General features: G+C 35.1%; 2 protein-coding genes across 2 annotated transcripts; both read left to right on the top strand.

Annotated features, from left to right (window-relative positions):
* The first annotated feature begins 4,561 nt into the window (after nucleotides 1-4,561).
* On the top strand, nucleotides 4,562-9,301 carry LOC131299780 (GDSL esterase/lipase 7-like). The gene is made up of 6 exons (XM_058325358.1): nucleotides 4,562-4,632; nucleotides 7,534-7,588; nucleotides 7,717-7,987; nucleotides 8,328-8,446; nucleotides 8,661-8,909; nucleotides 9,275-9,301. The coding sequence occupies exons 1-6, from the start codon at nucleotides 4,562-4,564 to the stop codon at nucleotides 9,299-9,301; spliced, it is 792 nt and encodes a 263-aa protein (XP_058181341.1).
* LOC131299781 (GDSL esterase/lipase At3g50400-like) lies at nucleotides 9,302-10,022 on the top strand. The gene is made up of 2 exons (XM_058325359.1): nucleotides 9,302-9,527; nucleotides 9,649-10,022. Exons 1-2 carry the CDS (start codon nucleotides 9,302-9,304, stop codon nucleotides 10,020-10,022), a joined length of 600 nt encoding a protein of 199 aa, XP_058181342.1.
* Nucleotides 10,023-12,365: the final 2,343 nt, after the last annotated feature.

Below are 12,365 nucleotides of genomic sequence, written 5' to 3' on the forward strand. Positions count from 1 at the left end.
TTTTAATAAAATGCGAGATCCCTCACCGGAACCTGACTCTGTATATATATATATATATATATATATATATATATATATAAGTCACATTCTCCTAATGACTACCTTAATTTAATAAAATAAGGACTTTCATTTCCCGATAGAATTTCAATGATCCAAGCCGCTCAATGTGTTCAGAACGTGATTTTAAGGGTACTCGCGAGAAATCAGAAAAAAAAAAGACCGGAAAGGCTTCATCCGAGCAGTTTTTTCTTATTTTTTTATCAAACAGCTCAAATAATAACTGCTCGGATGAAGCCCTTCCCGGTCATTTTTTTGCTGATTCTTTATGGGTACTCTTAAAATCACGTTCTGAATACATTGAGCGGCTCGGATCATTGAAATTCGAACGGAAAATGGGAGGAATGGAGAGGTCCCTATTTTAACTAAAATAAAGACCTCTTTATTTGAAAATGACTGTATGTGTGTGTGTGTGTGTATATATATATATATATATATATAGATATTGTGGGGAACTAAGTTGATCATAAGTACGATGTGCACATCTCAACTTTGGTTCTGAACCCTAACGTGTCTTAAATTGTATTTTAATTTGTTTTTTCGCCGGCCAGCAATCCTTAATTGGAATGCTCTGGGATGTTTAGGTTGGATGAAATTAAATGCCGCGACTAGCTAGCCATAATGGTCTTTCATAGTAACAATAAATAAATGCCACGACTAGCTAGCTACAAGTTTTCTAGTAAATAAGAGGGTATGAGTCGTATGACCTAATGGGCTAGCTTTATGATTAGCCTGAAAGGCCGTACACGTATCAATTTTTCCTAACCAGATATATAGTCTACTCTTTGATGGAACTAAAATCTTCGTAAGGTTGCAAACGAATTGAGCAGCTCGCGAGCAGTTTAAGGCTCAGCTCGACTCATTTAGCATTTGAGCCGAGCTCGAGCTCAAATTTTGGGCTCATTTAGTAAACGAGCCAAACTTAACATTCCAAAGCTCGGCTTGGCTAAAAAAATAGGCTCACCTAGTTTATAGAGGCTCTCATTTAGTAAAGAAATTGGACTTGGCTAGTTTACAACTGAGAACTTGGCTTAGCTCGTTTGCAGCCCTAATCTGCCATATGGGGATAAAGGTTGATGGTGGGATTAAAACAATAAAACCTGACCATGGAATAACAACTAAGGCAATCCACAGTGGCATAATCAAAAAATGGTAATCAAAAGTTGACACATGAGCTTTTGATTATTCACTTAAAAGGTTGCTAAGCTTAACAATGTTGAGCTTCACAATGATCATCACTTCTAGTCTATAACCAAAATAAGGGTCCACTGCAATTTCTCTCTCTCTCTCTCTCTCTCTCTCTCTCTCTCTCTCTCTCCTCTCTTTCTCTCTCTATTTTATGTCATTCACTTCCCTCAATTTATGTTTTTTTGGGTAAAAATATATCGATCCCTCTCTTAATTTTAGGCGAAAATCGGTGACTTTCTTCCCTCCTATTATGAATTTTTTTTGGGGAAAAAAAATAGAAACAAGAAAGAAGAGTGAAATACCTTAATTCGGCGACAATGGATTGAATTGTAGATGATCGAGAGATATAAGTTTCATTTTTTAAGGGAAATAAAGAGAAATAGTTTGTGAGTGAAGTGAAGAAGATATAGAGTAGGCAAAGAAGAGAAAAATAAAATATCAGTTGAAACATACGTGTATACAAATTTTGGGACTAGTTACTTATGTGATGTGGGGTCCATAAATTTTGATTATTGAAAAAGATTGCTAGTTTTGGTTATCCAAAATCCAAAATTTGATTATTTCTAAGGATGTTGCTAAATTTGATTATACCATTGTGAACCATCTTCTGTACTAATATTGTTAACTTTAAAAACAATTAGCTTTTGATTATACCACTGTGAATGGCCTAAGAGCATCCACATTGTAATAAGCAAATTGGTATGGATAAGCAAACTTAATTAACAACAATGCTAAAAAAAAACCTTACATTGTAATAAGCAAAGTTACAAGTCTTTTAGTAAATAACCAAATTTCACTCATTTCATAACCAAACTTAACAACTTTTACCAATAACCAAAACTCAATAACCAAACCCAATAATCAAATTCAAAACTAAAAAATTAAAAAACACCTCACATTAGAATCATCTCATCGAGACGAATAATTTGGTGTGGTCGGGTGCGTGATTGGAACTTGTTTGCAATTGGACATAGGTGTATTGCGTATTATGGGATTTTTTTTTATAGGGATACAAAAATAACCAATGTGGAGGTTAAGTTTGTTAAGTTTGATTATGAACTAAATGGATAATCAAATGCTGACGTGGCACATTTTGGTTATCGATTTTGATTATTCCCATTGAGGATGCTCTAATGCCAAAAAAAAAAAAAAAACTAATTTAGTCAAAATTAATAGTTCCCATCGATATGAACCTTAAATGATACTCTCCCGTTCCTTTTTAAATGTCCAATTTCGTAAATCCAATTTTTTCAACGTGACAAACTGGTTTTAATATTAACAGGATATGGATATTCCCCATGATCAACTGAATTTGAGTTGTTTCAATCATAGTTTTCAGGCACAAGAAATAATGATCAAATGGGTACGTACCAGATAAAGAAGTGCATGCCTATTAGAGCATCCCCATTGTAATAATCAAATTGATATGGATAAGCAAACTTAACAACAATACTAAAAAAATACCTCACATTGTAATAAAAGCAAAGTTACAAGTCTTTTAGCAAATAACCAAATTCCACTCAACCAAAACTCAATAACCAAACTCAACACTCAATAACTAAAAAATACCCCACATTAAAATCGTCTCATCAAGACGAATAATTTTTATGGAGCTACTTATTATTTTCCACTTTCCTGAACTACACCATTATCAAAAGTGCACTATTGATAATGTCCCTTGCCTTGTTTCCCCTAGTAGCTATGTTTAGAAAAATAGTTTTTGTGGAGCTACTTATTATTTTCCACTTTCCTGAACTACACCATAATTTTAGTAGATATTTAATCGCACCGCTCTCAAATTAGAATTTCGAAGACTTTTGGGTAGCTAGTAGTTTTGAATGCTGAATATATGCCTTCTAAAATGATTCATGAAGTTCCACCCATGTGAGCTGCTTCATTTTCTACATATATATTACCATTCAGGCATATGCTGACAAATATGCATTTGTGAGGGTGGTAAATATGGCTCAACAAACGAAAAGTTAGAAGTAAAATTCCTAGAATTAATTTTAAATGGCACGGCTTCTCTGCAATTTGAGTGGGGACTTCAATGATCGATTTCATTCACAATGTAGATCTCATTGAGTACTATAGTCACGCAAAAAATTCAATTAATCAGACACAATATAAAATCTAATAGAAACACATTTATATAGAAACAAAATGAGTTGAGTACTATATATATAAACGTATTTCTATTAGGTTTTATTAAATGTCGAATTAACTTAAATTTTTGCGTAGCCATGATACTCAACGAGTTCTATAATGTGAACAAAACCGGTTAGCAAAGTGAACTTGAAATGGGGTTGGAATTTTCTGGTGCTGTGCACTCCCCAGAATGGGAAACGATGTAGTACACCAGCCGCACTAGTAGTGCGGTGATCCTTGAATCTATGGTAGAGGATTGAGATCCTTCCAAATTAGTCGAAGAGAAAATAAATTAAGTATTTGTCAGAAATGCCATATTGATCAGGTAGCCTTCAAACATACTATATAAGATCGAGGACCACATGCATGGTCTTTACATGCATGCCATATTGTACATGCATGTTCTTTGTTTGAAATTCTAGGAATTCAATTTAATTACTTCTCAATCAGATAGGCATGCATGTGCGCGCTTCTCGTTTCTTGAGCCATTTTTAATACCCTAGCTATATAGCTCTCAAATGCATATTTGTGTGCATATATTAATTTGCGATATTGATATAGCTAGGAACAAACAGCTCACATGCACATTTGTGTGCATCAATTAATTTGTTTTAATTAATGGTTGATGTTGATATATAGTGGATGAGATCGGTCTAGTGGTCTCCGTTGGGAATGTGATTGAACGAGATTCAAGCCCACGAAAATGGTGGAATATAGGAACCCAAACAGCACACACATGGACTTTCATAAATCATTTTGGAAAGCATTCATTAAGAACTACTCCTGCTTCGCGGAATATCTACTAACGGGCTTGTAACCCAACAACACTTTTAATTCAAATATTCTACATGAAAGGTGAGGGTTTGATTCTCACTAAGAAGCATGAGTACTTGGTGTGGTGGTCGATACCCTTTGGACTTGTCCCACCCATTTGTCGCATAGCGGTACCCCATCCCCATCCCCATCCCCATCCTCATCTTCATCCCTTAAGAGTAGGTTAGACATCTAGCGAGTGGGAAAAAATATCTGAAATCCTAATCACATGTGAAATTGGTGCGATTAAAGCATGATAGCTGCTTAGTAAACATATGATGGAGTACTAGTTAAGGAAGACAATTAAAAACATCACTTAATTAATTAAGTACTTCTGAAGTGTTCCGAATTTGCCATGAATGTGAAGCAGACAAATCAAGTGCGTGTTAAGTTCAAACTAGTACTGTACGTTTTCCTTTTGGAGAGGTACATAATTTTGAGAAATTAAGTTGGGGGAAATTTATGAACGTTCTCGTAGCTCAATACAACATACATGTGGGGTCGTACTTGTACCTTTGCCTTTCGAAAGGTATAAAGGTTCGAGTCTATAAAGACACAACAAAATGAGGCGTCATTTAATTAGTGTGTTAGCTAATACATTAATTAAATTACATCTTTTTGCAAGTGGGGCGCCAGTGATAGAATAGTTTTGACTGGGGTATAAGCTTCGAGTGATAGAATGTGCTGAGAATGAGAGTATTAGTCCCAAAACTACTACTTAAAAACTATAATGAATTTTTGGCTCTAAGACCTTTCAATGAGCATTCTAAAATAACCCTAACTCATAGGAGAGCCCTACCGATATCGGATTGGGCTAATTTTTTTAAGGAACCTATAAAATTACATTATACGAATGGCTTGCAGTTTGAATCATCTTTATAGGATCTGTAATGGATCCAAATAAATATTAAACGTTGGATGAACAGTACAAATGTCACAATTCCGTTTGTAACTTGACGGAAGATGACGGCAAAGGCTTAATTGTAAGTTTTTTGTAAACTTTGGAGGTTAAATTGAAAATACGTTAAGTTTGGAGGCCTATGAGACATTACGGTATAAGTTCAGCGGTTTTTTTGAATTTTTCCCGAAAAGAATGATAGAAGATTTTTTTTTTTTTGGGGGGGGGGGGGGGGAGGGCATATTTTATAGTTAACTGAAACCCCAAGCCCTGCCCCTCGTGGGGCTTGAGCCTCGGTTTCCACGGAGGGGGGACATGAGCAAACTATCTCACTAATCATGGTTTCTCGATAGAAGAAAACTTACCTGAAAAGAATGATAGAAGATGAAATTAACCTGGTTGTTCACGTACAATCTCTAAAATGAATGTGGGAAACCTATCTTATAAATAGTTACTAAAAGCTAAGTTCCTGTTGTGCTTAGTTAAAACTGTCATCTTCAATTTTAGAGATTTAATTAATTTAATTCGGAGATTAAATGTAATTAAGGAGAATTCCTAGTGGTATTGGTTCTATTCAAATCGAATTCTTCTGTTACATACTTAGAATTAACTTCACGTAACTATAGTTTTAATATTGAAAAATTCTCACCTGGTCTTTGTAGCATTCTAATTTCTCAGCTAACAAAAATTGCAAAGAACTCCAAATATTGAGGGAGGAGCAACATGAAAAATGAAAATGAAAACGTCTATGTCATCCAAAGGATACAATGTATCATCCGTTGTTTAATATCTTTTTGAGGTTAAAATTAACAGCCAGATATTCCTTAAGAAATTTTTTGAAAGCGAAAGTTTTTAAGTTCGTGATGAGCATTTACGTAGTAAGAAATTTGTAGATGTCAAGACTTCGGAATTCTATAGGTAAATATTTTACAACAGATATAAATCATGAATTGCAAAATCTTAATACGCGTATGAAATAGTTCTTAATTAGTTATTATGTCACATATTTCTGGATAAAAAGATATGAAAAATCGGGAGTTCTACTCCTAGATGTTCTTGTCAAAAAAAATACTCCTAGATGTTGTGGGCCTGTTTTCTCGGCAGGCTTACAGGTTACAAGGTAGAGCAATAGCCCATCAAGAAGGCCCAAGTTTGGTAATATACCGGATTGCAGACTTGGTTCAGGAATGTTGGGCCAATCTCACTGCACGTAATCAAAGGGCTAGAAATGAGTCGAGTCGTTCGTGAACTGTTTGAGGCATGACTCGGCAAAGACTCGTTTGAAATCGATTTGGGTGCTAAAAAAGCTGAACCTGAACCTCAATTTTATTTTCATTTAATAAATGAGCATAACCTAAACCAAACAGTATTCGATTTGATTAAGCTCGCAAACCTGGAGTATATGTATATATCTCATAAAATTTTACGTAAAACATTGAATATCTATAAACTTTTACATTTACATTATAATTTTGTAACTTGATGTATAAACTTTAAAAAGTACTATAAACTTGAATTTTAGTATGTTTTTTTTTATAGTACATTGGGATTGGCCCACCAGATTGGGCCCACAATTTTTTGGCCCAAAATAAGTCCTCCATTTTAAAGATATACTCCAATAATTATTAGTTAATTTAAATAATGGTAAATACATAACAACATCTCAGTGGTTTACACCTTTACCCATCCAGGGATTGAATTTCAATAGTGTTTCTGGTCTTAAGGACTTTAATGTCTATTAAGCAGCTAATTAATAAGGGGCCTAGTTGGAAGATTTAGATAGTTTATGGTTGTCAAGTAAGGAGTTTTGTAGTTTATGGGGTAGTTTGAAAAAGTGTGATCGTTCAAGATGTAATTAATCCGTCATTTTTAATTGCTATCCGGATATTTTTATTTCCGTAATATTTTCCGGTACTCTTTAATTAGCAGAGTCATTAGGATGCTATAAATTACTAAGTGGGAAAACTAGATAGATAGTCCATTGAGCTTTTACTATGTGATGGAAGACATTTAGAATCCCTACCTCTATCTCTATTAATCACCATGAATGTGTCTTAGAGTTCCTTCTTATATTTAATTAATCGTTGAATTCGATCTAATCAATTTTATTAATCTGTAATTGATGTGGCAGCAGTTTAATTTACATAAGCACAAGGTTAATACTACGTAATTAAGGAACCTCTGCCTGTAGCCTATATCTAGCTGTAAGAGGACAATAAGGATTATCTTATCTTTCTACTAACATTTCAGGTGCATTTCCTTTCTCATGTTAATTTGTTGCTAACATCTCTTTTTGTCTCTCAATCACTCAAAAAATTTGTTTATATTTTATTTTCATTACTTTTCTTCTATCTCGTTTTTTGGTTAGATATTTCTTTTTGTTTGCCTGGATAATGATCCCTTAACGACCTTGAATCGTATGTATGTAGGTTTGTTTCAGTAATTATCAAATTAAACGTAATTGGCCGGGCAATTTACTATTTGGTATATACACTATCTTATTTCAAAGTACAAAATTTTCCCTGCAAAAAAACAGTGAGTGTATATTTGGCTGTAAGTGAAGTTTATTATACTCTATCGAGTTAACTTCAAATCTTGTGTTGCGATTGTAGGTTTACTTCAAAGCAAAGATGACGAGAACGTTACCAGTTTCCGTTCGCTTTTGTTATCTTCTTCTTCATTTGTATCTTATGTCCTTCACCAAGAAATGTCTGCCAGAAGAATTCCCGAATTTATATGTGTTTGGAGACTCCATATTTGACAATGGCGTCAAGCGTAGTCATGTCTCAGGAATGCGAACAGGCTACTCACCTTATGGCATTGAGTGTCATTGGTATGACAAATTCAGGTTCACGAATGGAAGGACAATTCCAGAAATGATAGGTAGTACTCAAAAGCAAATACATTTCACTATTTAATTTCCTTAGGGTTTACTTGGATATGGCCATCTCATTTACTTATTTGCTTAATTTCTGAATTTGGAGGTATGCTACAACGTTAGCTAATATAATGGAAACCAATGTCACTTGTGCTAGATAATCGAGGTTTTCGGAATTGTTTTGGTTTTTTTTTTTGGGTGAAATGTAGCAAAAATAACATCAAATAAATATATGTCGTCATTACATCGTCTTCAGGAGGCCAGTTTTTCTTATACAATTTAATTATAACAATGCGGTGATGTGTACAAAATGTTATGAACTAAAGATATTCACTTGTTTTACAGCCGTCTCACTCAAATTGAAGTTGCCAACATCATTTGATGAATCGGCATTCTATCCCGAACATGGAGTTACTTACGCATCTGCATCAGCAGGCATTCTTCCAGACACAGGGAGTATATTCGTAAGTTTATTTATACAGGTTAAACAACAACAAAAAAATATGCATAAAACAAATGTAGTGGACAAAAGCATGGTAGTGCTTTCAATTTGTAGACATAATTAATTCGAACCAAATTAATGTTGAAATTGTTTTATATTGTTAATTTTGTTTGTGTGTTGTATACAATAACCATATTTCTGTAGAACTAATTAGTTGATACTACTTAATTGGAAAGGGAACGAACTATTGTTTTGAGGAACAAATTGGATTTTTCAAGGAAACTTTGGAAAAAAACCTGCGACCCAAGTATCAATCCGCCGAGAAGCTCTCCAAATACTTGTCGGATTCAATCTTTTTCATCAATATCGGCAGTAGCGACTATATTCACAACTATCTCCAGCCACATGACTATAGTAGTAGCCGGCAATACAACGGCGAAGATTTTGCTCAACTCCTTACAACCAAACTTGGAGACCATTTAAAGGTATATAACCAGTCGATCCCTCGATGATCTTCAAATTACGATCCTATTTAATTAGTTTCCATCAAACTACTTGTAGCCTTCTATCATCTTGATATCGCTCAAGCTAGTAGTCTGTCTTTACTATTTATGCTACATGGTGTTGTTTTGTACGCTAATTAAATCTGAAATGACCATGATAACTTGTAACATGATTTTGAGAAGTGCGCAAGGTGGTCTGAGACACCTTGTATTACCTTGAAAAAGAAAACTTATTGCATGCATATATTTATATATTATATGGTCCCCTGGGTGCAAAGAAAGTTTGTTCTTTTGTTTTTTTTTTTTTTGTTTTGTTTTTTTCATGTAAATTTGTATGGTTTGTGTAGGAACTGTACAACCTTGGGGCAAGGTAGATGGTAGTTTTTGAAATTGGCCCACTCGGTTGCTTGCCATACATAATAAACCAGAGAAAACCAAGAACCAGATGCGATGAGGATGCTAACAAGTTGGCCTCAATTTTCAATGAAAATCTTAAAGTTAAGCTCAAAGAGTTGGGCGAGAAGCTAGACGGTTCAATTTTCGTGACAGCGAGAATGTTCAATCTCATTAAGAGCATGGTTGAAAAATCCGGTGATTACGGTGAGTTATTTATAAATATTTGACAGAAACTGTAGCACTGGGACACAAACACTTTCCCGTTATTTGTTGTCCTATAGTTTGTACTTTGCTCAACCATCGTCTCTATGTCCTCGATCTCCAGGGTTGAGAGAAACTAAATTTCCATGTTGTGCAACTCAAGAAAACGGAACAGGGCTATGCGAACCAACTAAGATACATTTACTTTCTCCTAAGGAGATGGCGGAAAATCGACCCGAAGATCGATTTGAAGGATATAAAAGGGACTATCTTTGCATAGAGAGCCCTCCTCCTCCTCCGGCATTGACTGTGCAACCAGAGAGCTCGACTGGGAAACCTACCGGAGATCTATGCGAGGACAGACGATCATTTCTCTATTGGGATGAACTTCACTTGACCAAAGCAGCTAATGGAATAATAGTAGATAAATGTGTTAATGCTAATTCGGATGGCATTTGTGCGCCATATAGCATCAATCAACTAGTGAATCAGAGGTGACCCTTCGTAGGTGCAATACAAATTGTTTTCCCTCGATCGCTTTTGACGTAATGGAAAACGATTTCGATCTCGAAATTCAACCGTATTCTTTCAGTTTTGATTTTGAAAGGATTTCTTCAAATAATGATGTGGGATTGGTTTAAAATACCTTTTGTTGGAGTGGGATATTTCTTTTGTGTCGTAGCCAAATACGCTCTATCCATCGAGCTACCTATAATCTGAGATGGGAATTTTCCAGATTGTGTTTGTAGGGAAGCTCTCGTTGACGTTTCAATTTTGCAGTAATGAATAAATTGGATACCGATTGCCAAAAAATAAAAGAAATGACCCAAGTACCATGCCCAACATCAGTAGAAAACATAGGAACACATTCAGCAGCAAAAGCCGAAACAGTAACAATTCCGGATCTAGCTAGCACATCCATCCATATTAATTAGACAGCACTACATGCATTTCTTACATTGGATCTTCAGCAGCAAGAAATTAACACTAACAAACACCCCTGCCCCACTCACATCCTATCACTCCTGCAAACAAACCCACCTTACTAATACTTACTCACACACAACCAACAAACTCAGCCACCGTTTTCCCTAAGGTGGGGGAGCGCCCAACTGCGTTGCCTACATCAGCCGTAGTGTCACCAAAAATGTACATTGCTGGTACTATTTTGGCTATTTCTTGCCCAGTACCAGATGCTGCGATGATTGCGAGGAAGAAAAGAGGGATTAGAATTGGGTTGGCCATGGATGTGGAATGACAAGGATGGAAGCAGAATAGAAGATGAAGTGAATGTACCTTATTTATAGACCCAATATTGGGAGATGTCTCCATCTTGTGATGAATTAATCCTCCTCGATCAGTCCAAGTTGTCCATAGACCACTACCACTAATCTCAATTTCGAAAAAGCATATGTCTTAGCTCCGTGTATTACTATCTTGTGTAAATTTTATTTGTGTGGAATTGTTCTAACTTATATGTCATTTCCGTTAAACTTGTGTGCTTGTGATAATTGGAGTTGGCACTGTTTTATTTAATTAAGTACTGCTGCCTGTTGGTATTGAATGATGATGATGATGATGATGTTGTTTATGAAACTCTAATTGGAAAACTTCATTTATCCCCCATGGTTAGTTGATGACTTGATGTACACACCCCTCACTTTTTTTTTTTTTTGGTAAGTACCCCTCACTTTTGTTTCTTAGCACATAACTCCCCATAGTTTTGTGGACTTATGGGGCTCTAGCGTCTGACGACTTCTTGGAGGCGACGGTGGTGGAGTTTTTCCAGTAGCGGTAATGGTGATGGCAGCGGCCACAGTGCGACGACGGAGGGTTTGGTGCTTTTCACAAAATGCAGATCTGGTTCTTCCAAAATTCAATCTTAAGTGGACTCGTGAGTTTTTCACTATTATTACAATTTTGTTAGGCTTTTCTATTTTGATTTTTTCTGTTGCTTTTCTATTTTGCTTTTCTATTTTGTTTTTCGTATGGATATGGGCCTGAAATCTTTTTATGAATGTTGAAGGATACAATATGTTGAGATTTGTGTGCGTATTTACTAAGTGAGAATTTCAAGATTTATGCTTGTGATTGGTGAAAATCATAATATAAATTCCAATTTCATAGAGACAAAATATGATGAATTAATCCAACAAAGGATATAGGAGAAGTTGATGGCACACATAATCTCTTTCCTAAATTCCTGCTTCCATTCTTTTATGTGTGTGTGTGTTTGAAAACACTTTTTTTTTTTTTTTGAAAATGGCATTGGGCTACGAGCCCATTGACGTCTGAAAACACATTCAAATGCTTAAATATGGCTTCAAAAAGAGAATTTTATCATGTTGTGCCTTCATAGTGTACGCTTGACAAAAGAACAAATAAATTTAGAGACAAGAATCATATGCACATAAATTTGACAGAATCTCTTTTCCAAATTAATCACATATTGTCGACAAGTCATATGCACCTTAATTTTGAGATATGAAAATCCATCATATGATTAATACAAACTTTTATTTATTCGGCATTTCGGCTTTTAGCTTTGTTGAGCCACAATTTCTTACTTCCAAATCATAGAATTGTTTGTATATATGTACTAGGGAAGTTGAAAAATATTCTGAGACCATACGTCTCAGATCAGTGCAAAAGGAAAACAAAAAGAAGGCTGTTGCAAATTAATTTTACTTCATTACTTTTGACGACAACTCTTATTCAAATTACTTTAATTATAAAATATATTGTCGAGTATTAGACCACACTTGAGGGGCCCTATATTCCGTAGATTGACGCCAGAAAGTCAGAAACCCTTGTCCGTGTTAATGAGCATGCATATTTTTG

Source organism: Rhododendron vialii, chromosome 9a, assembly GCF_030253575.1.
Source record: "Rhododendron vialii isolate Sample 1 chromosome 9a, ASM3025357v1".
NCBI classification, from domain to species: Eukaryota; Viridiplantae; Streptophyta; class Magnoliopsida; order Ericales; family Ericaceae; genus Rhododendron; species Rhododendron vialii.

Coding starts and splice junctions, on each gene's coding strand:
- LOC131299780 (XM_058325358.1), top strand. CDS start 4,562: ATGAATGTGAAGCAGACAAATCAAGTGCGTGTTAAGTTCAAACTAGTA. Junction 7,589..7,716: donor GCCGGGCAATTTACTATTTG/GTATATACACTA, acceptor TTGCGATTGTAG/GTTTACTTCAAAGCAAAGAT. Junction 7,988..8,327: donor GACAATTCCAGAAATGATAG/GTAGTACTCAAA, acceptor CTTGTTTTACAG/CCGTCTCACTCAAATTGAAG.
- LOC131299781 (XM_058325359.1), top strand. CDS start 9,302: ATGGTAGTTTTTGAAATTGGCCCACTCGGTTGCTTGCCATACATAATA. Junction 9,528..9,648: donor TGAAAAATCCGGTGATTACG/GTGAGTTATTTA, acceptor CTCGATCTCCAG/GGTTGAGAGAAACTAAATTT.